This window comes from Myotis yumanensis, unplaced genomic scaffold, assembly GCF_028538775.1.
Source record: "Myotis yumanensis isolate MYYU_CA2020_CCGP unplaced genomic scaffold, mMyoYum1.0.hap1 SCAF_4, whole genome shotgun sequence".
Lineage (NCBI taxonomy): Eukaryota > Metazoa > Chordata > Mammalia > Chiroptera > Vespertilionidae > Myotis > Myotis yumanensis.
In genome coordinates this window covers 62955767-62978567 of record NW_027223755.1, presented here as the reverse complement: position 1 = coordinate 62978567, position 22801 = coordinate 62955767, and the positions used below count along the sequence as shown (strand labels likewise).

Below are 22801 nucleotides of genomic sequence, written 5' to 3'. Positions count from 1 at the left end.
CTAGATAAAATCTTCACCTTAAAAATTCTGTAACCTCTGTCCAATTCCCCAATCAAATGCATTGCATTGCTCATTGAAGAAGACTTCCATAGGAGAAAAGAGAACCCTTGTGTACTGTTGGTGGGATTGCAAATTGCTGCAGCCACTATGGAAAACATTATAGAGGTTCCTCAAAAAGTTAAAAATAGAATTACCACATGACCCAGCAATTCCACTCCTGTGTATTGGCCGAAACAATCCAAAACACTAATTTGAAAAGATATATGCACCTCTATGTTCATTGCACCATTATTTACAGTAGCCAAGAGATGGAGGCACCCTAAGTATCCATCAACGGACAACTGGATAAAGCAAATGTGGTACAGGAAGATGGCGGCATAGGTAAACACCAGCTATGCTGCCATAAACAACCACTTCAAAAATACAACTAAAAGACGAACAGACATCAACCAGAACCACAGGAAGGCTGGCTGAGGAGAGACTCTTCAACTAGAAGGAAAGACAACAGCATTCCGAGGCTCAGAGGAGGCGCAGTGTGGAAAATTTAAAGGTACGGTGGTGCGGCGGTGCGCGTGCAAAGCGGGCTGGTGGCTGAGGGCGCGGTTGTCATTTTCAATCAGGAGGGAGTCTCAGACTCTGGGCTACAGATCCGGGCGAGTCTCTAGGGACCCAGACTCAAACGGGAGAAGCGGGACTGTCTGGCTACGGTCCCTCCGAGGTTTGCAGCGGTTGCGGGGACAGAGAGGCAGAGTCCCTGGGGATGGACTGAGAGCAGCCATAGCTGCTCCCTCCCCCCGCCCTGTTGAGCCCGCCCCGCCCAAGCCCTGCGCAGAGCCATTTGCCAAACGCCTCAGGCAAAGGCTGGATTAGCGCCTCCCCAGAGGACTGAAGTTTTCCACACAGCTGATTCCTACAGCCAGTCGGCCTGGTGGTCAAATCCCTCTAGTGTTAACTACAACAATTAAGGCTTGGCTAGAACAAGACTGCGCACAAAGACCACAAGGGGGTGCACCAAGAAAGCATAAAAGATGCGGAGACAAAAAAACATGACAGAAATGGAGGATATGGAGCTAAAAATCGCAATTTTGAGGGCTTGCTATAAACTTGAGCAGAGCCTCACGAAAACTAATGAGACCCTCGATGCTACGATAAAGAAATTAGAAAGTAAGCATACACGGACTGAAATAAAGAATATTATACCCAATAGCAGACCAGAGGAGCACAAGAATCAAACCAAAGATTTGACAAAAAACACCCAACTGGAAAAGCAAAATGAAAAAAGAATCCGAAAGTGTGAAGATAGTGTAAGGAGCCCCTGGGACAGTTTCAAGCAGACTAATATCAGAATTATTGGAGTGCCAGAAGATGAGAGACAGCAAGATATTGAAAACCGATTTCAAGAAATAATGGCAGAAAACTTCCCCCACCTGGTGAAAGAAATGGACTTACAGGTCCAAGAAGCGCAGAGAACCCCAAACAAAAGGAATCCAAAGAGGACCACACCAAGACACATCATCATTAAAATGCCAAGAGCAAAAGACAAAGAGAGAATCTTAAAAGCAGCAAGAGAAAGAGACTCAATTACCTACAAGGGAATACCCATACGACTGTCAGCTGATTTCTCAACAGAAACTTTGCAGGCCAGAAGGGAATGGCAAGAAATATTCAAAGTGCTGAATACCAAGAACCTACAACCAAGATTACTTTATCCAGCAAAGCTATCATTCAGAATTGAAGGTCAGATAAAGAGCTTCACAGACAAGGAAAAGCTAAAGGAGTTCATCACCACTAAACCAGTATTACACGAAATACTGAAAGGTATCCTTTAAGAAGAGGAAGAAGAAAAAGGTAAAGATACAAATTGTGAACAACAAACATGCATCTATCAACAAGTGAATCAAGTGAATAAATAATCTGATGTACAGAATGAACTGGTGATTATAATGAATCAGGGACATAGAAAGGGAATGGACTGACTATTCTTGGGGGGAAAAGGGGAATGGGAGATTCGGGAAGAGACTTGACAAAAATCGTGCACCTATGGATGAGGACAGTGGGTGGGGAGAGAGGGCGGAGGGTGGGGCGGGAACTGGAAGGAGGGGAGTTATGGGGGGGGGGAAGAGGAACAAATGTAATCTGAACAATAAAAATTTAATAAAAATAAAAAAAAAAGAAAATGTGGTACATATATAAAATGGAATGTTACTCAGCCATGAAAAAGAATAAAATCTTACCGCTTATGACAACATAGACAAACCTAGAGAGTATTATGCTAAGTGAAATAAGTCAGACAGAGAAAGACAAATACTATATGGTTTCACTTTTATGTGGAATCTAAAGAACAAAATAAATGAAACAGACACATAGATGCAGAGAACAAACTGAGGATTGCCAGATGGGAGAGGCGTGGGGCGGGTGGGGGGTGGGGCTGGATGAAAAAGGTGAAAGGATTAAAAAGTACAAATGGGTAGTTTCAAAATAGTCATGGGGAGGTAAAGTACAACATAGGGAATCCTATATAATAAAAGGCTAATATGCTAAAAGGCTAATGTGCAAATAGACTGAACGGCGGAACAACCAGAACAACCGAACAACCGAACAATCGGTTGCTATGATGTGCGCTGAACATGGCAGGCGTTGGCCGAGGCGGGATGGTGGAACAGGTGAGCGGGGGCACCAGACCAAGGCAGGGCACCGGTCGCTGTCATCGGGGTGAGCCCCTGGTGGTTACTGAAAATTCTTTGCTCCCGAGTGCCGCGGTCCTGCCCAGCACTTGCACCTGCTGCCAGCGCTGGCCCCGCTTGCACCTGCAGCTGGCACGGGAGCTGCCGCTCACACCCGCTGCTGGTGCCTGGTGCTGGTCCCAATTACTCGGTGCCATCAATGGGTGTGAGCGGCAGCTGCCAACGCTGATCACCCCTGAGGGCTTCTCCACCTCCCCCTGACAGCGCCGGCCCCGCTCGCACCCACTGCTGGCAATGGCCCCAATCACTCTGCGCTGTCAGCTGGTGCGAGTGGGGCCAGCACCATCAACAAGCCAGGGCTGGCGCCGTCAGTGCATGGGAGTGATGGCGGCGGGAGCAGGGCTGCCGGCAGAAAGGGGACAGAGGGCTGCAGCAGGAGGGGCTGGGCGGGGTCACGGAGGATGGGCCGAGACCCGGCCCTGTGCCTACCACAGCTTCTCAGCCTACAGTTCCTTTCCAGGTGCACGAATTCGTGCACTGGGCTCCTAGTATAGTCAGTAATACTGTAATAATTATATATGGTGCCAGGTAGGTACTAGACTTATTGAGGGGAGGACTTTCTAAATTATATAAATATCTAACCACTATGTTGTACACCTGAAACTAATATAATATTGAATGTCAACTGTAATTTGAAAACTGAAAACAAACAAAAATAACAACAAGAAAGAAGAGTTCCATAGTAACAGGCTGGCCACCACAGTTACTTCCCTTAAGACATTTAGTCATCCCAGCCAAAGTGCCCTCAGAACTTAACCCCCAATGAGAAGTTGAACTATAGTGAAAGGTGCCACTGGAACACTTTTTTGTTAACAATAAGTCATTAAAGCAACCAAATACTATTTCTCACAGACTTCTGAAAGTAAACCCAATCTAATAACATTCTTGGAAGGAACAGTAAGAAGAGATACTTATTGTTAACAAAAATTTACAATATAACAGAATAGAGTTTGGTGAACCATCGGTTGTAAAATGTCAGATCATTAGGCTTGCTTTTTTGACTCTGTATCTCTTAAATAAGATGATATCTCTGGGGAAACAAGACCCAAGAAGGAGGTCAGTAACTTTTCTGTTCAATATCTAAATCCAATTCACATTCCATCATGATTTTTCTTAAATGTATGAGCAAACTGGCTAACAATATTCTTTTTATATATTATCCAGTAGTACAAGATACACATCCATTTCCTTGTGAGGATCTCACTGACTCAACAATTTAAGAGCTGATAGACTTTGCTCAGTAAAAAAAAAAAAAAAACAAACAAACAAAAATGATGCATTTCCTTTTCTGTTTTTTTAAAGTACACTATTATGAGTTAAATTATCAAGACTCATCTAAACTGAGATTTTGAGATTTTGCTTTTAAAACAGAGGGACTGCCCTGGCCAGTTGCCCATTGGTTAGAGTGCTGGCCCATATACCAAAGGGTTGCAGGTTTGATTCCCAGTCAAGGACACATACCTTGGTTGCAGGCTCGATCCCGGGCAGGAGGCAACCAATCCATGTGTCTTTCTCACCTCTCGCTCTAGCTCTCATGCTCTAGCTCTCATTCTCGCTCTCTCTCTGTCTCCTTTCCCCCTCCCTCCCTCCCACTCTCTCTAAATAGTAATGGAAAAATATCCTCTGGTGAGGATAAATAAATAAAACTCAGGAACATAATGATGAGATAGTAAATCTTTAACTTGTAAACATCAGCCTCCCTAAACATCAAAACAAACAAAAAACAAAAACCACCCTGATATAAAGTCTATTAAATCTAGAAAACTGACCGAAAATTGCATTATTATCATAAATTCTATAGAGAAATATTAAAATGTGCATATATGCACTTTTTAAATCTTTCCTTTCCTGCTCCAGTTTTTAGACCACATCTCTCACTAAAACAACACCATGCCCCAGATCCACTATCAGAAGTCTAGCTGTTGTCCCAAAAACAGTTTTTCTCAGCAGGAGCCCAGGTGATTCCAGAGAATATACAGCAGCACTCACAGCTGGGCAGTAGCAAGGTCGCAGGATTTTCTCCCTCTGGCTTTTCATGCACCTGCAGCGCAGCAGCTGGAGCACTGGCTAATTTTGTCATTTGCTTTGCTAACATCTATTTTCACACTAATTAGCACATGTGGTTTGAAGTTTCTTTTCATATTTGGGGGTACAATATTGTTTCTTATAATAAGATGCCAGCAAAGAAAGAAGGAATTTCAAAGGCAACCAACTCCCAAGACAAAAATAAGTTGCCCAAAATAAGTTTGTACAAATAGGGCATGTATTAAAAAGAATAACATTGAAAATCACTATTATAAATTACCATGCCATAGTCTTTACTCTATGACTATCTTTTTCACAGAAATGTCATATAATAAAACTATAATATAATAGAACAATTATTACAATCAATTAATAACATTAACACGTTAAGCACCCAGCCTGTTTTGTCTTCCAGACGGAGAGTATAGTGTCAGTCACCAGTGACTGACTGGGCACTTAACTTGTTAAGTATAAAACTGTGGTTCGTTAAGTATAAAGGTGAGGCATTATTCTGAATACCACATCTCTAGAATATAATAGGAAAAAAATAGAAAGAGACCAGTAAAAATTAAAATTATAAGACTGAGGAATGCTTGTATGCACATAAACAAGCAAATATACACATTTTGAGCCTGAAGCATTTAAAGGTTAAATATTACTGAAAACTATAAAATATAAATGACAGGTAAAATGATCACATTTTTTTTTTCATTAAAGATAAAACAGTCATATAGGGGAGAGGCCTCTGAATATGGACATAGGAAAGTTGGATCTACATTTCAGACATGCTTCATTCAGTGGCTTACCAATTCACTAAATCTCAAAGTAGTTCAGTGAGAACCAAAGGAATTTCTTTGTTAAGTATTTTCAAACACATGAATAAAGCTGAGCATAACATCACTATTGCTTAAGTTTTAGGGTTATGTGAGAGAGAACAACCACAATGCACCACTTCATGTACAGTTGAAAAAAAAATACTGACCTGGTTAGAAAGTGGCTCTAACACCATGTGCCAAGCACCATGTTCACTGTACGTGCATTGTTCTGTACACTTAGTCATCTATAACACTATACAGCAAGTCCTGTCATCCTCGTTTTAGACATTAGAAAGACAAAGTGCGGAGCGGTTCAGTAACTTTCCCAAGAACAATACTTTACTTAGAATACTAATTCTTACATTCAAACCTATGACGTAATTCAGATCAAATCATTTCTTCTCTTCCCTACACTGACTGGGCAGCAACAAGACAATTTCTAGAACCAAATCTAGAATTTTTAAAATCAGTCTCTCTGCTCTAAGAATTATACATAAGATTCAAAAACGTATCCATAAACTCTCTTGAAGCTTTAAAGGTACTAAAAAAATCAAACAGTTGATTATGATTAGGTTAAAATTTGAGAATTTCAGAAATTTTAAAATAACTTACTAATAACTACATGGCACTAATGATATGCCTTAATACAAATGTTTTATTCCCATATTCTTACATAGTTCAAAATAAACATAATTATCTTGGACTTCAGAGACATTATTACATAAAAAAAATGGTAGATTGGACAAGATGATACCAATGGATTCTATATCCTCTAAAATTTTTATGACTATAAATCAAGATAATAAGAGGCTTATAAATCTAAGAAATTATTTTTAAATTTATGAATAGTGCTTATCCAATGACTATAAGACACTAATATTTAGAACACCACAACTTAAATATGTAATGTGGTAACATTAAAAAACAAATTATGTGTCTACTACAACTCTCTTTAAATATAAGAAAAAATATATGAAGATGTATAATCATTGAACTTTTTTAAATTTAAATTCTTTATTGTTGAAAGTATTACATATGTCTCCTTTTCCCCCCATTCTTATTTAAGGCTAGAATTTGTTTTTCCTAATATAATGAATCTGAATGAATGACAGCCTAAACTACAGGGGCATTAATTAAGGGACCTGGAGGATGTAGGTGATTTAGTTTAAACTGAAAAATATGTTCTAGGTTACTAAATTAAACCATAAGAATTTATTACAAACTTAATATTGAACTATACAGTTATATGTCATATTAAAAAGCTTTATCAGATATTATCACTGATCATTATAAAGAAAAGCCTTATTTTCTTTTGCTGACAAAAACTGAAAACAAGGTAATACTGGGCTCACCAGCCAGTAAGGAAACTGAAACACCATCACAGAGTTTAAACTGAGCAATGCTTTTCCTCAGATATCTGATAAAACTGCACTCCTTTCCCTTGTAGAAAGCATGTATTATTTCTCAAATCTGAGAGGTGAATAAAATGAAAATAAAATAGAAATGAAAAACAAGCCTCTCATTCTTTTAATGGGCTTGGCTTGACAACTGAGTAAAAATATTCCTTCAAACATGTTTTGTTTACTATCATATTCAGAAGAAAAATTATTCTTCCAATTGGAAGCAGCAGCATAAAACAGATGATCCGCTGGACTCAGGTCATTTTTGGGCCCTAACTAAGTAGGCCTGAGACAGCCTTTCCCCTTACCTGCTCTCGTTTGAATTCTGCTGTGGCAGGAGAAGCATCAGAGCTCTTCTTTAAAGAACATGCTCTACAGACTCTGGATTGAGAAACAGGCTCCAGTCTACCCTCACAAGCTGAACATCTATGTTTCTTCTCCATCTCAAATCTCAGCCAAAGCTGCCAATGGTAGGCCCACAGAATTTGCCCATAGACTTCCTCTCTGAGCCAAAGTCAGCTAGAGAGGACACAGATCAGGACCTCCTATTTCACACTATCTCCCCCTGTTGGCTTGGAAGTATACAACTCAGTTCTGGATAAAAAGAATTGTCATATCCAACAAACGTTATGGATTTACTGAGTAATAAAGAAAAATATCCTCATGAATTAAGTGATGACCCATTATTTAAGAAATAAATCTATTCTCTAACTGATTTTTAAAATAAAATGACTTGGTTTTTTTCCTACACAACCTGTAGAAGTCTTCTGCTTTTGGAACTTGGATCTTGAAATCTCTGAGAACAGACAAACTTTCAAGCACTTTTTGAAACAAAACCTTACAAACTGCTGTGCTACAAAGCTTTTCTTAATCCGGTGTTTTTAAATTAATTTCACTGGGGCATAATTCCCCTTATGACTGAAATCCTTCTGATTAGAAAAAAAAAGAATCTAAATTATGCACAAATGATCTTTAAGGTCTCATTAGAAATAAAAATTTAAAAATCCTTTGCAGCCTTGCCAGTTTTGCTCAGTGGATAGAGTACTGGCCTATGGACCAAAGGGTCCTGAGTTCAATTCCAGTCAAGGGCGGGTACAGGGGTTGCAGGCTCCTCCCAAGCCCCGCCCTGATCAGGGTGTGGCATGCAGGAGGCAACCAATTGATATGTTTCTCTCACATTGACGTTTCTCTCTCTTTCCCTCTCTCTTCCACTCTTGCTAAAAATCAATGGAAAAATATCCTCCGGTAAAAATAATAATAATAAAATAAAATTCTCTTGCAGCAAGAATGTGTTGAGTTTTATAACATAAATGAGAAGCAGTAAAGTGACTGGGACACTTAAAATCATAAATGTTTAATCTGAAAATAAGGCTCCTAAATTAATAATCTATTCTATAATAATTTATTAATTGCTATGTAAATCCTTGTTTTATTCACTCATTCTTTTTAAAAAGAAGGTACTATGCAACCACTAAATGCCAGATACATTCAGGTACTGTGCAGAACATTCTTTAAAATAGACCAAAGTTCAAGGAACTTTATGGAAATAAATAGAAAAAGAACAATTGAGACCTACTATACAAATACTCAGTGAAACTTTCTTGGATCACAATTCTGACATATCTCCTCCTTTAAACCCTTTGCCTCCCTTTCCAATTCAATGCACTTAAAAAAAAATCAAGAACCTCTTTGCAAAATTTCCTCTATTTCTCTACTTTAAATATATCCACATTTTTATTTTGTTGTTCATAACAACCATTCTTCTTTTGTTCATGCCCACCAGGGAAAAGCCCATTTTATATTCTGAGAATAATTTTATAAAATGATATATCCAATAAATATTAATAGACAACATGGGGTAGGGAGCTTCTTATGAGCCAGGCATTGCTATAGACATTTTAGGTAGATTATCTCACTTAATACCCCACCATAACCAAAGGGATAGGTTCTATTACAAGCCCTAGTTTACAGATGACAAAACTGAGGAACAGGAAGGTTAACTAACTTGCCCCAGCTTACAAGGTCAATTAGAGGCTAATCCATGATTCAAATCCAAGCAACCCTGTTCCAAAATCAACTACTATACTATGCTTCTTGGGTTAGGTCCCTACTCTACCTCACCAAAGTATCCTCCTGCCAAAAAGGAGTCTTAAAGGATGTATTAGCAATGTATTAATTTTGTCTTTTTGCTATAGGTTGATACATTTTAAAAATGCATATATATTGATTCTCAATATTCTTTCCTTGATTTCATTTTTTCTCTAAATCATTTTAAACATATAATTTGGATTTCACACCTACATAAATTTACTTATATTTTCCTATTTTTATCTTTTATTTCTTGTATGGTTTTATTAATTTATTCTTTTCAATATTCCCTGAGTATTTACTAGATATCTGACATATAAATTTGAAAGTTCATAAAATCACAGGACTTTAAATCTGGAAATAATCTTAGAGATAAAATGAATCAAAATTAATGTTTACAGTCAAGGAATATAAAATCAAGAGAATCTAGATTTCTTCCTTCTTAGGCTAGCCCAGAGAAAAGGCAATGCAAGTATTTCTCCTATGATCACCTATACCCATTGGTTTTGCTCCTCACAACTAGAAAATGCGATGTCATCTAGATAGATGTCACTAGGCAGTCTTCCAGATCATTTATATAGATAATAAACACAGTGGATGCTGTACTAGTGTCCCAGGGCTACTATAACAAACTGGATGGCTTAATACAACAGAAATTTATTTTCTCACAGTTTGGGAAGTGAGAAGTCTGAAATTAAGGTGTTAGCAGGGCCCTGCTCCCTCCAAACCTTCTATGGGAGGATCCTTCTTTGTCTCATAGCTTCTGCTAGCCCCAAGTAATCCTTTGCTAATGACAGCATAAATCCAGTCCCTGCCTCTGTCTTCACATGGCTGTACTGCCTATAGTCAGTCTCTCTTTTCTTAAAAGACATCAGTCATATTGGATTAGAGCCGATCCAGCGATTTTCAACTAAATTCTGCAGCACATCAAAAAATATATTTTTAGTTGATCTAATTAAAAAAAATAAGTATAATTTTTATTCCTTCACACTGTTCAGCTCTTGTTGTGTTGTGCAGACAAAAAGGGGCCACAGCCCTAACCGGTTTGGCTCAGTGGATGGAGCGTTGGCCTGCGGACTGAAAGGTCCCAGGTTCAATTCTGGCTAAGGGCATGTACCTTGGTTGTGGGCACATCTCCAGTAGGGGGTGTGCAGGAGGCAGCTGATCGATGTTTCTCTCTCATCGATGTTTCCAACTCTCCCTCTCCCTTCCTCTCTGTGAAAAATCAATAAAATATATTTTTTTAAAAAGGGGGGGGCCACATACTAAACCTGACAAGCTCAGGGGACACCCGTGTGGTAGCCTTACAAACTCAGAGAACCTAAAGTAACCACCTGGGATAGCCTGAAATTAAAACTATTTAACTAAAAACAGTTTATGGGAGGTAGTCATATGCTGGGCTAGAATCTTCCCTGACAAAAGTCAAGCTTTACCATACTGGCAGGAGTGGCTCAGTTGGTTGGGCATCGTACTGTGCACTAAAAGGTTGCTGGTTTGATTGCCAGTCAGGGCTCAATGTAACACTCACATTGATGTCTCTCTCTCTCTCCCTTCTTCTCTCTAAAAATCAATAAACTATTCTTTTTTTAAAAAAAAAAGTCAATCTTTACCTTAATTGAGTCTATTGTCTTTTTGCATTCATTATAACATACTTCTGGAAAGTCAAAGTAATTTCCTTTTTCCAGAGGTCTCAAGGCACAGGCACTACACCAGCGAGGAAACCACAAATCCCCTTAATGTTATTGTCATCATGTTAGTTGTTTACTGTTAATTATCCTCTACATAACTATGTAAAAGAAGTATGTCTATCATTTTACTTTTAATCCAATCCCAGAGGTCCCACCCCCCCCCCCCCCCCCCCGGCCCTTTGCTTTCTCCTACCTCCCTAAATCTATCACCAGTGGGTTTCATTAATCCATTTACGACTTCTCTTTTGATTGTAATGTGTCAAATAAGGTGCAAAATTGCCATATTTCCAGATCATTTTCTCAATCTGTTGTGATTTTGCTTCCCGGCAATTGTTATCAGTTTGGCTAAAATAAACTCACAAAAATTTTCTACAGATTTGAATGTTTCTTATTTATATAGTTGGCTGTTGTCATTTTTTTTTTTTTTTTTTTGACAATCTAAGGAAAAAAGAGGTCAATGCCTCTGACTAAAGTCAGGTATTACATGTTTTAAAAATTCTTTAGCACACTGGTTGAAAATCACTGGCCTATCCTAATGGCCTCAACTTAACTTGACTGCATTTACAAATTCTATTTCATATTCACAGGTACTGGTTATTAGAATTTCAACATGTCTTTTGGGGGAATACATTTCAACCCATTATAGAAGTGATCTTTAATTGCTGAAGCACCTTTATCTTTATAGTCTTTTAATTAAATAAATACATATTTATTCTGATTTTAAACCTTTTCTTGAGCCATGCTAAAAGCATATTTCCCATCCAATGGTGACTTCATATTTAATAGTCTTTGGTAAAGAACACTGTGAAAGTCTTTTGTATACCCTGTTATCTTCATATAAGAAAAGTTCTAAGAATAATAAGTGAGGCATAATTTCTTTCTTAGAAAATGTTCCCTTTCCCCTAGCAGGTTATTTTATTTAAATATTTGATGACTCTATTTGTTATAATGAATTTTAAGAGCTTTCCCAATATTCAAAAAAAATGTACTGAACTTCCTCTATGTTGTAAATATGGCTCAAAGTCAAGGAAAGAGTAGTAAACAAAAGTGCCTATATTCTTGGAGTTACAGTCTACAGGACTAGCAGGGATAACAGAGGGCAAAATTAGATACTAAAAACATAAATACATAAACAAATGTCATAATTAAATGAGTTAATGCATATATATATATATATAGACATATTAAAGTATTTAATGCATATAAATGCTTAAAAGAAACCGACCACCAAATGTTAGCCACCAAAACAGTAATAGTAATAATAGTAAAGATACTAGAAGTGCTATTTAAGAAGTGAAAAGGGGCAGGAGGGGGTAGGGATAATAAAGAGAGTCCACTATAGCTACAGTAGTTACACAGATATCTCAAAGGAGTGACACCTGAGTGGAAATGATTAAAAGGAGGCAGTAAATCCTATGAAGAACTGGGGAAAGAGTATTAGACAGGAAACAGGCCCTGAGATGAGAAGAAGCATGGCATGCTCAAAGGGCAATAAGATCAAGAAGGCTAGATGGTGTTAGATGAGAAGAGTGGTAGGCTATGCTGGGGAGGGGTTAGGGATGGGGGGCCAGACACAAGGTCATGTAGCTTAGGCTATGATAAAGCATTGTATCTAGTTACATAGAGGGATGCCACTGGATGGTCATAGGCAGGAGATATACAAACAAGATCACAATGAGATCACTCTAGTTAATGTATAAAAAATAAAATATAAAATATAGGAAGGGCAAGGGAGCAAGCAGGTATTCTGGCTGAAGTAGTCCAGGTCACAGTTTATGGTGTGTTTTATTAGAATGAGCATAGTGGAAATGCTAACAAGAGGTCAGATTTGGGATATATTTTGGAGGTAGTAGCAAGAGAACTTGCTGACGGAGTGGTTGTGAGATTTGAGAAAGTGAACACAAGGGTGATCCCCAATATTTGGACTTGAGCCACTAATTAAAGGTGAGACCATTTGCTAAGTGGAATACTGTGAGAGGAGCATATTTGACAAGTTAAACTTGAGATTATCAGTCCAATTACTGAATGAAATGATCAAATTCTAAGCCAGTCTTTTCAATGAAGTTCACTTTAAGTGTCTTATTCATACAACTGAACTGTCATACCTTATATATAGCAGATATAAAATGGTAGGAATAACTACAGCATTATTTTTACATATTCAAGAACTATGTTATAGGATGATGACTTTCAGTAGGCATGTTAAAAATAGAAAACCTTCACATATAAATTTCAAAACTGTGTGCATTTAATTCTATTTTTAAAAATAGGTGAAAAATATCTCAGAAACCAAATTTCCAAAATTTGGTTTCTCTGATACTGAGCTCCACCTGCTGGTAATTTTTTATCTTTATGATTTACACTATGAAAAGGAATTAAAATATTAATGATAAAGTGGAATATAGCTTCCACCATAAATGTAGTGAAACTCATCATGGTAATTTTTTCTTTCTTTATAACTACTATTTATTGAGTTTAGCTATATGCCTGAAGCTGTGTTAAACATATTTACAAACATTATCTCATTAGTGTTCAAAATAATTCTAGGAGGTTTCTATGAGTTGTTCCACATTTTACCAATAAGGAAATTTATCTTAGAGAGGTTTTGACTTTGTTTATTGTTATATATTTAATAGCATAGAGAGGATTTGAATGAAGTTTTCTCTACCATTTTGTTCACTTAGCAAACAGGAAACACTGCTCGGATATAATTTAAAATATTGTGTCACAAAATTTTGAATGTGAATGTGCCACTCTGATTCTGATAAAATTCTTCCATCTCCTCTAGCTTCAATATTCTCATCTGAAAGATAGGAATAACTCCTTTATTTTACAGGATTATTTGCCAGTAATATTTTACATATTTAACATACTGTCAATCAGTTTCTTTTAATAATTTTCCTTAAATGACATATTAGAGCAACCTAACATATGAAGCTTTTACACTGCCAAATATTAATGGATCAAAGTAAATGTCTTTTAAAGAATAATCTTTTAAGATGAGGTATTTATAATAACAGCATAAATGAAGTTGGTGCATTTTCATTCTCAATGCTTTCATCTACTGGCCTCTCAGACACTCTCCATTTATTAAGGGCTTTGCAAGTAGCTTGTGATTATTTTCTTTCCAGCTCAATACATATCATTATCATGGCTGATTTTTACACCCAACGCCTCCAAATTCCTTGGATGTCTTCATCTCCAACAATGCTCATTCATGTTCAACTTCAGCATCATATTTGTCATTCATAACTTGGGACTTAACCAGGCAGAAGTGCTTCGCTTGAAGATTTTAGACCACACTTGTTAGCTTCATATAAACCTCTTACTAACTTACTCTAATTACACTTGGTTCTTAAACTAGATTAGTATAATAAGCCTTAAAATGACCCAATATTATTCTCCTAGGCCAGCGGTTCTCAACCTGTGGGTCGAGAACCCTTTGGGGGTTGAACGACCCTTTCACAGGGGTCGCCTAAGACCATCGGAAAACACATATATAATTACATGTTGTTTTGTGATTAATCACTATGCTTTAGTTATGTTCAATTTGTAACAATGAAATTGGGGGTCGCCACAACATGAGGAACTGTATTAAAGGGTCGCGGCATTAGGAAGGTTGAGAACCACTGTCTTAGGCCATATCTTCCTTTCCCCCACCCCTCTTTCTTTCATAGGGAAATATTTGGCAATTACGTTAGGGATGAGACAATATAAGGCCTTTATTTGGCCATTTCGAGAAATTGGTATTCAGCCTAAAAGTCATAAGAAGTCATTATAACCATTCTTGTGGGGATAAATATAATCAGATTTGTTCTGATTTGAAATTTTAAAAGATTACTTTGGCTGGAGTATGAAGAACAGGTTGGAAGGCCACTATAGTTGGAGGTAGATAAGTTAAAATAATGCATTATCTTCTAATTGCATTTCTTAGTCATTATTTTCATTACTATTGGGTTTGAAAAAGTGTTCATATTTTTATTAAAGTTTATATTCCCTCTAATTATTATGAATTTCTTATTCATGTTCTTTACCCAATTTTAATTGGTGCATTACTTTTTTATAAACTAATTTGGATGACTCACTTATATATTGAAAAACATTAATCCTTTGTCATATTTACAGTATATAATATTCCATTTTTATTCTGTAATTTAATTGTTTTACAACATAAAAAATTGTTCACTTATATTTTCTTTAGTAGTTTTGTGTCTTTATTTTTTTATATTTGTATAATAAATCTGAAATTTATTTTTATGTGGCATGAGCTTAAGATATTTGATATTTATCAAGCATAGAGCAACACACACACACACACACACACACAGCCTGGTCTGCAGGACTGTATGACCTAAATGCCTATTACTTCTCTAGCTCTGTCCGCTATTACTCTCTCTCATTCTGTTCCAACATACTGGCTTCCTTGTTCTTCCAAAACATGAAGCCGACTACTCTCGCAGGGCCTTTCATCTGCTTTTCCCACTGCCTGGAATAATTTCATGCCAAAGAGTTTCATCACTTGCTTCCTTAGTTCTTTCAGATTTCTGCATAAATGCTACTTTACCAGTAAAGCCTTCATTGACAAACTTATATATAGAAACACCTCCCAGCACCCTTTTCCTGCATCTAGCTTTATTTTTCTCTAAGGAATTAACCACCACCTGACATACATATATGTAAAAGGCCCATGAGGACAGAAAACTTCTCTTGATTTTGTTCACTACTGCATTTCCAGAATATAAAATGGCACCTAAAAAAATAAACAAATAAAAATGGTACCTGACACTGGATAGTAAATAAATATTTGCTGAATAATAAATGGGGTGAAAAAGTAGTGGTATATACACTATTATAAAATGATACCTAAAATAAATTAAATAAAAAAGTAAGGTACAGAACAGTACTGTTTTTATTTGTATTCAATGCTTCTGGAAGGTTACCTATAAGGTAGGCAACTGAGGACTTACGAAGGAACACTTAGACCCTTTATACATGTACATTTACTATCTATTCAGATAAATTAATTAAGGCCTTGACTTCCCAAATAAGAAATACATAAGAAAATCCTTCAGAAAGGCCTACAATTCATACTTAAGAACTCAATTAGTATCTACTAATTAATTTACATTTGAACTAAGGTGCATTAGAAAAAAATGAAATAGAATGTAATGTTTTAACATTATTTCATAATATACAACATATGTTTACACACATTATCTTATTTTAGTGTCACAGCTATCTTGTCAGGCAAGGTGAGTATATACTCATTTCTTCCATTTATAGAAAAGAAAGCTCAGAAAGGTTAAGAAACCTGACTATAGTTACACAGCACAGGCAAAGCTCAAGCCAGGTCTCCGGATTCTACGACTTTTATTTTCTCAGTGTATTTGATAAGTAAGGCCTGGAATTAACATTTGTCTTATATATTTAAAGACATAAATGTACCGAATGATGAAAACAGAAAAAGCTTCAATGATGCTGTCATTATGATATCTCAATTGACAGGCCATTTTAGTGTTTAATCACTATAAATTTATAAAGTGGAAAATAGACTGGACACTATTGTAAAATGGATTACTACTGAGTCACAGTGACAGACAATATTTAGTCCACAACTATATATTTTGTGGGTTGAAAAATGTAACAAAATAGGATTTATTATAGTGCCGTTCAACTAAGCAGAACTAACTCAATAAACTATGCAGAGAAGATAAATATATGTTGTGTATTAATCTAGCAAAAGGGCTTTAAATATGCAATCTCAGAAATATCATAGTAAAGGCAATTATCTTATATAACAGCAACACATATTTAAAAGAGTAGTAACTCAATATATGATGCTATCAATTCACTATATGTTTGACATATAGAGAAGAATCCTTAAACAAAATTATGATATAGATGGTTCAAAGCACATGCTATTATAAAGTAAAATAACTAGATTACTCTGCAGTGAAAAGGAAGTCCAATTCCTCAATTCAACAGATACTGATTGAAAAATTATAATCTTACAACTAGAAAGCTAAAATCAAACATGAAGGAAAGTGATATTTTTCAATAATCAAATAAATAAATTAAATAAATAGAAACATCAGCCAATGTTGACTCAGAGATCAGAAAAGTCTGGTATTTCCACCATTATTCAAGGGCAGCTAACAAAGAGTTCACCCTCTCAATTTGCCCTAGAAGACAGATTCTTCTGTCCTGCGGAGCTATAACTGAAGAATGTGAGAAAATAATCCTTGGGTTCTAGAGCATTTAGACAACTAAGATGCCTTCTAAATTATCAGCACACTTAATCTATAAATAACCCAAGTAGATAAGAAAGGATCTACCTTCTAACTCAGCATTTCCCAAAGGATGGTCCACTGCATGGTGGTCCTTTCAGGACTCTTTGAAGAGTGGTCAGGCCAGTATTTCCAAAGACACTCCATTCCATGCTATATCTCCTCTCTTGGGCATTTGATATTAAAAGTTCAGAAAACTTCTCCAGTCAATACAACTGTTTTGCCTTAACTCAGCGTGTCCCAAATTGTAAAACTCATTTCCCCTTAAAACATTTCAGGGACATTAATTTTGTTCTTTCTGCTACCTCACTGGTCTCTCCCCAGTTTCTTATTGATTCCTTCTCTCCAAGATCCCTACCTTGGAGTGCCTCAACCTTTGTTTCCCTTTTCTACTCTATCTGTCCTCACTCACTTGATGACCTCGTACAGTGAAATTATTTTAAATACCATTAATGCCTACAATCAGGTGGCTGACCTCCAGGCCCAAATATTTGTTTTAATGGACAAATTGGAGTCTTGCTCTTCCTCATCAAAGCTGCTCAATGTGTAGTCTATTCATGCACTTGAAACAAATTCTATTCTTCTAATGTTCCTGCTAAAAATCTTAAAGACATCCTTGACTCTTCTCTCTCATACTCCACAATTAATCCATAGGCTCAACCTTCAAAATATATTCAGGAGCTAAAAGGTCCCTGGCACTTCTGTGCTATCATCCTTGCTCAAACTGTCATTTTCTATACCCGGTGTTAGCATTCTTCTTCCATCTTTGCTCCCCTTAAGTATATTCTCAACACAGCTATAATGATCCACTTAATTAAAAGTCAGAGCATGCCATTCCTCTATTATAACCCCCCTCATACCAATGCCTCCCCGTTTCATACAGAGAAAAGTTATAATCCTTAATCATGGTCTACAAGGTTCTCCATTACTTCTCTAATCTCACTCCCTATATTCTCAACTTCCCCTCCACTCAGACCTCCTTACTGTACTCTGAACAGTCCAAACATGTTCCTATCTTACTGCCTTTGTAAAAAATGCACCCTCTAACTGTAATGTTCTTTCCCCAGAAATTAAGTAACAGCCTAGCTGTTCATGTCTGTTCAAATGTCACATTCCCAGTGATGCTTATCCTGACTTGCATTTAAAATTGTGTCCCAACCTTTGACCCTCTAAACCCCAAACCCTCTACCCTGCTCCATTTCTACCCCTTGGCATTTATTATCTTCCATTATAAATACACAGTTTATTTTATTTACTAAGCCACTCACTACAGAATGTAATCTCTAAGAGAGATTTTTTTTTATTAGTTTTATTCACTGATGTATCCACAGCATCTAGAAATGAGCTTCACATATAACAGGTGCTCAAAAAACATTAAGTGAATAAATAAATGAAACATACTTATTCACAGACAACAGAGAATTATTGTGTGATATTTAGTATTTATTATTTTCTCCTTTGTATTTTGGGCAAAATTAGACATGATGAAAAAAGACAGCATTAGAAAGCATATTTTCCTGACAGAGATGATTATATTATCTGCTGCCACAATTTTTTAAAGATTTCTGTAAATTAATAGACGGGCTTTAATTTTCATCAAATTATATTGCCAAAATAAACATCACTCCATCACCCGGCCAGCATGGCTCAGTGGTTGAGCATCGACCTATGAGCCAGGAGGTCACAGTTTGATTCCCGGTCAGGGCTCATGTCCGGGTTTTGGGCTCAATCCCCAGTAGGGGGCATGCAGAAAGCAGCCAATCAATGATTCTCTCTCATCATTGATGTTTCTCTCTCTCTTCCTCTCCTTTCCTCTCTGAAATCAATAAAAATATATATATTTTTTAAATCACTACATTTATTAACCTGACTATACAATCCTAACCCTGATTACACACCTGGGAATATCTATAAAAATGCACAATCCAGGCCCCATTGCTTTCCAGTGGTACAGTCCTGAAGGCATTCTTCCATAGAAGCATTCACCACCACAGAGTTAGTGTTTAGTTAACAGTGCCTTTAATTAGGATCATATGGAATAATTAACTGTGTCTCTTATTTTTACCTAATATTTTCCATGATGTCATAGTTTAACTTTTAGTTCTTTCAATTCTTCCAACATTCAACTAAATTTCTCTTGTTGAAATTTTACACCACTTATAAAGATGAAATTTATAAGGAAGAAATACCGATAGAACGGCATATGTTAATTTCAGGCTTTTATTAAAATATTATTCATAAAATAATGCTTAATTATGCAAAAAGTTCACTTATATAGGTGGGAGTATTACTAAGTTTTAAGAACTATGCATTGCAAATATTTCTACTTGTTTTATAAAATACTCTGTAAAATCACATTAATTGGCATCAATTTTGGAAATGAGTAATTTATAAAATGTTACTTTATTACTTTGAACTACATATATTACATTAGTCCTTTGTAATTTCCTTAAAAAATTATTAAAGTCACTGTTTCAATAAATACCTGATATATTTATAATTAGCATTTTAATTATTTAAAATAAATTGGGTAAAGTGAAATATCTGACATCAATTTGTAAAAATTTACAAGGTATTATCATTATTGAATAAATTGTTACAAGAGAAAATGTGAAAGTGCGAGGAAGCATATACTATAATTTAAAATGTATTATACATTCTCTCTGAAACATTATTCACTAGAGGCCCAGTGCATGAAAATTCATGCACTGGAGGGGGTTCCCTCAGCCTGGCCTGCCCCCTCTCACAGTCCGGGAGCCCTCAGGGGCAGGAGGCAACCCAGCGACACCCCCATCACACTTCTGCTGCTGCCACTGCCAGCAGCGCAAGCTTTGGCCGGCCCTGGTTACCTGAGCCTCGGGCAGCCCTGGGCACTGGGCAGCCGCCATCCAAGGCTTGCCTGCCACTCTGGCATCAGCTGGGAGGCCAACATCTGAGGCTTGCCTGTGCCTTGGGCTGACCCTGGGCGGCTAGGGGGCTGAGGGCAGGTCCAGCCGCACCGCGTGCCTGTCACCCTTCTGGCAGGGCTGAAAGGACTGGGGGGCTCCGGGGGGGCTGAGGGGACTGGGCACTGCCATTTGTGGCTATGGGCACCACCATCTTTGTGACTGAGTGATGGTCAATTTTCATATCCCCTCTTTATTAGATAGGATTTGTTTAAAAGGTTTCTTTTCAATGATTATGAAAGAAAAAAGTCTAAATGATAATAAGCTCTTAATAAATAGGAATTAATGAACCAGTATATTTTAAATGTCAAAGTCAAGTTTTTAGTTGTAATTATCAGAATATGCTACATCTAGTGTTGTGAATAACTATCTTTTCCTATCATAATAATAATGCCAACAGGGGTCATATGCACACAGAATTATTTAAAATTAATTAGATGGCCAGTTTTAACCTATCTGCGACTAAATCAAGCTATTAAGTAACCAATTCTACACTCACATGGAGACAAGGACATATTATTAACTATACTCAGAAAACAAAATGTTTACTAGCTACGGTTTTCAAAAACCTGATAAAAGAAAAAACTTTAGAAGATCCTCTGAAAGATTGCACATGCCAGATAGTTATCAAGAATCATAAGCAAGAAAGTGAGGTCCTTTTTATCTGAGAGGATAGTAAAAGAGAACAAAGAATTGTAACTCATAATTCACAATGTAAGATATGTGAATCTGTTTGACACTCAAACTATACTATTCAGAACCACATAAACCAAAAATTACTAAAATATAAACTACAATATCATTATCTATGATGGTTCTCTATATGGACTGCACCCAGCTATCCACACACAAAGCCAAGGACATAGCTCAGGCTTTTTCACCCTTGCCACTACTGATATTTTGGGTTAATTTTTTGTTGGGTGTGTGAGTTGAGGGGCTGTCCTGTGCACTGAAGAATGTTTAGCAGCATCACCAGACTCTACACACTAGATACCAACAGCAATTACTAACTGTGAAGCTCAAATTCAATTACAAATAAATAAATAAAAACATTGCCAAATGTCTCCTGGAGCTGGGGTGGGGGTAGAGGGAAGGAGTAAAACTGCCCCTTGGTGAGAACCACCAACATAAGATGAAAGAAGAAAGGAATGAAGAAATAAAGGGAGACAGGGAAAGTATTGTACTAGGTATTCTTAAACAGTTAATAAAACTATAAAATAAGTTTAATTTCTAGTTGGTGGATTTAAATGTGTTTATTGTAGTTTAAGGATATTTATAAGAAAAAATCTTATTGTGAAAACAATAAACACATCTCAGATAAATAATATTCTACTGTTCTTAAGAAAAAAATTAATAAATAGCTTTCTCCTTATTTCTTACTTCTATCTTAAGAAGTACACCCTACCTTCCTGCTGTCTCCCAGGAATAAAAACAATTGCAGTCTTTGTTTTCAGTTCTGAAGGCAAGAGAAGAGCTTTTTCCTCTGACTCTACAGGTGGTTCCTGAAAGTGCTCACCAGGTGACCTGAAGGTGACTGACAAGTCTATTTTGCATTTACAAACAAGTTTAATAGGACCTGCATATTAACAAGAGCAACAATTTGTTATAGAAATGAGAATTGACTTTTGTATTCACTTATTACCTACATACCACTCTTCTAGTTTCTTGTTTGATTACTCTTTGGCTTACCATAGATGTAACTGATCGTGCATCTTCTTCATAATTTATTACCGGAGGTGGCTCTTTTCCATCATTTTCTTGCACTTTTTGCTCTAGTAATTCTTTCTGTGCCGTAAACTTTGCCTCAGTGCACCTCAGCTGCTGCACAGACTGCTTCAGCTCTTCAAGTGTCTGTTTTTGGCTTATCAGCAGCACAATACTAAAAAAGAACACATTAAGTATTGACTTCTTTAAGAAATGCATACTTTAAAGAAACCTTATAAAGAAATCTTATATATGCTTTTGTTTTCATCCTTATGAATCCTACAGAATCAGAAGAATTAGGAAACTAAATAGATTTTGAGTCATCATAGGAGTAGCATTAACAAAATGGAAGAAAATGTTTGGAAGTTCAAATCAAATTCAAGATACTTTCAAATATATTACAGTCTACAGCATTCATTTTATTTTACAACTAAACCATCTACCTCACAGAGTACAGACACTTAAGTCCAGAAATGTAGGACCTAAAATGAATTAGCATGACTGAAGAAGAATCTTAAATGAGCTTCATATCTCACATGGAATATAGCTAGAATCCAATCTGCGCCAAGAGTAAAATAAATCAAATCAAGGTGACAGCCTGCGACCACGTTGTTTGTATATTGGGAGAAGTGTGTGTTCAGAGTTGGGGAAAGCTGTTCTAACTAACACTGAGGGCTGAGCTGTTAATAAGGGAATGAGCATAAGTCCCCAAATCTTTCCAATGTCATCACTATAAAAACAAAAAACTTTCCAATCCCTCCTTTGGAGAACTACATAGCCACATGGTGCCTTATTGTGACTTTTTACGCCTTGGAGGCTGCCCCTAGTGGAAATTTCAAACTAACTCACCATATTTAAGCCACACACACAAAAGAAAACCCAGGTAGTGGGGAACACTTTTGGAAACACTGTCATACATAGTATATTAATATCTTAAAGAAATGTGCCATGCACTACTGAAAGTAGGTTACTTATATGTAAGAGACAATAGGTTGTCAATAGAGGAAGCTTCAAAGTTGGAAAATAAGGTCAGAATGTTACCTTCTTCAAATAGAACTTAAAAGGATCAACATAAACTGGGTAAGCGTAGGCAGAAGGAACTCAC

General features: G+C 36.7%; 1 protein-coding gene across 6 annotated transcripts in view; it reads right to left on the bottom strand.

The window, feature by feature from the left end:
- Positions 1-22801, bottom strand: part of FER (FER tyrosine kinase) — a 308974-nt gene that overhangs the window by 193895 nt on the left and 92278 nt on the right. For 5 of the 6 annotated variants that reach the window (XM_070412423.1, XM_070412422.1, XM_070412425.1 and 2 more), the window contains one exon: positions 21682-21871. In XM_070412423.1, the coding sequence (XP_070268524.1) occupies positions 21682-21871 (190 nt within the window). Of the gene's footprint in view, positions 1-21397; positions 21569-21681; positions 21872-22801 lie in introns of all 6 variants that reach the window. The other variant, XR_011471215.1, reaches the window with a different exon arrangement.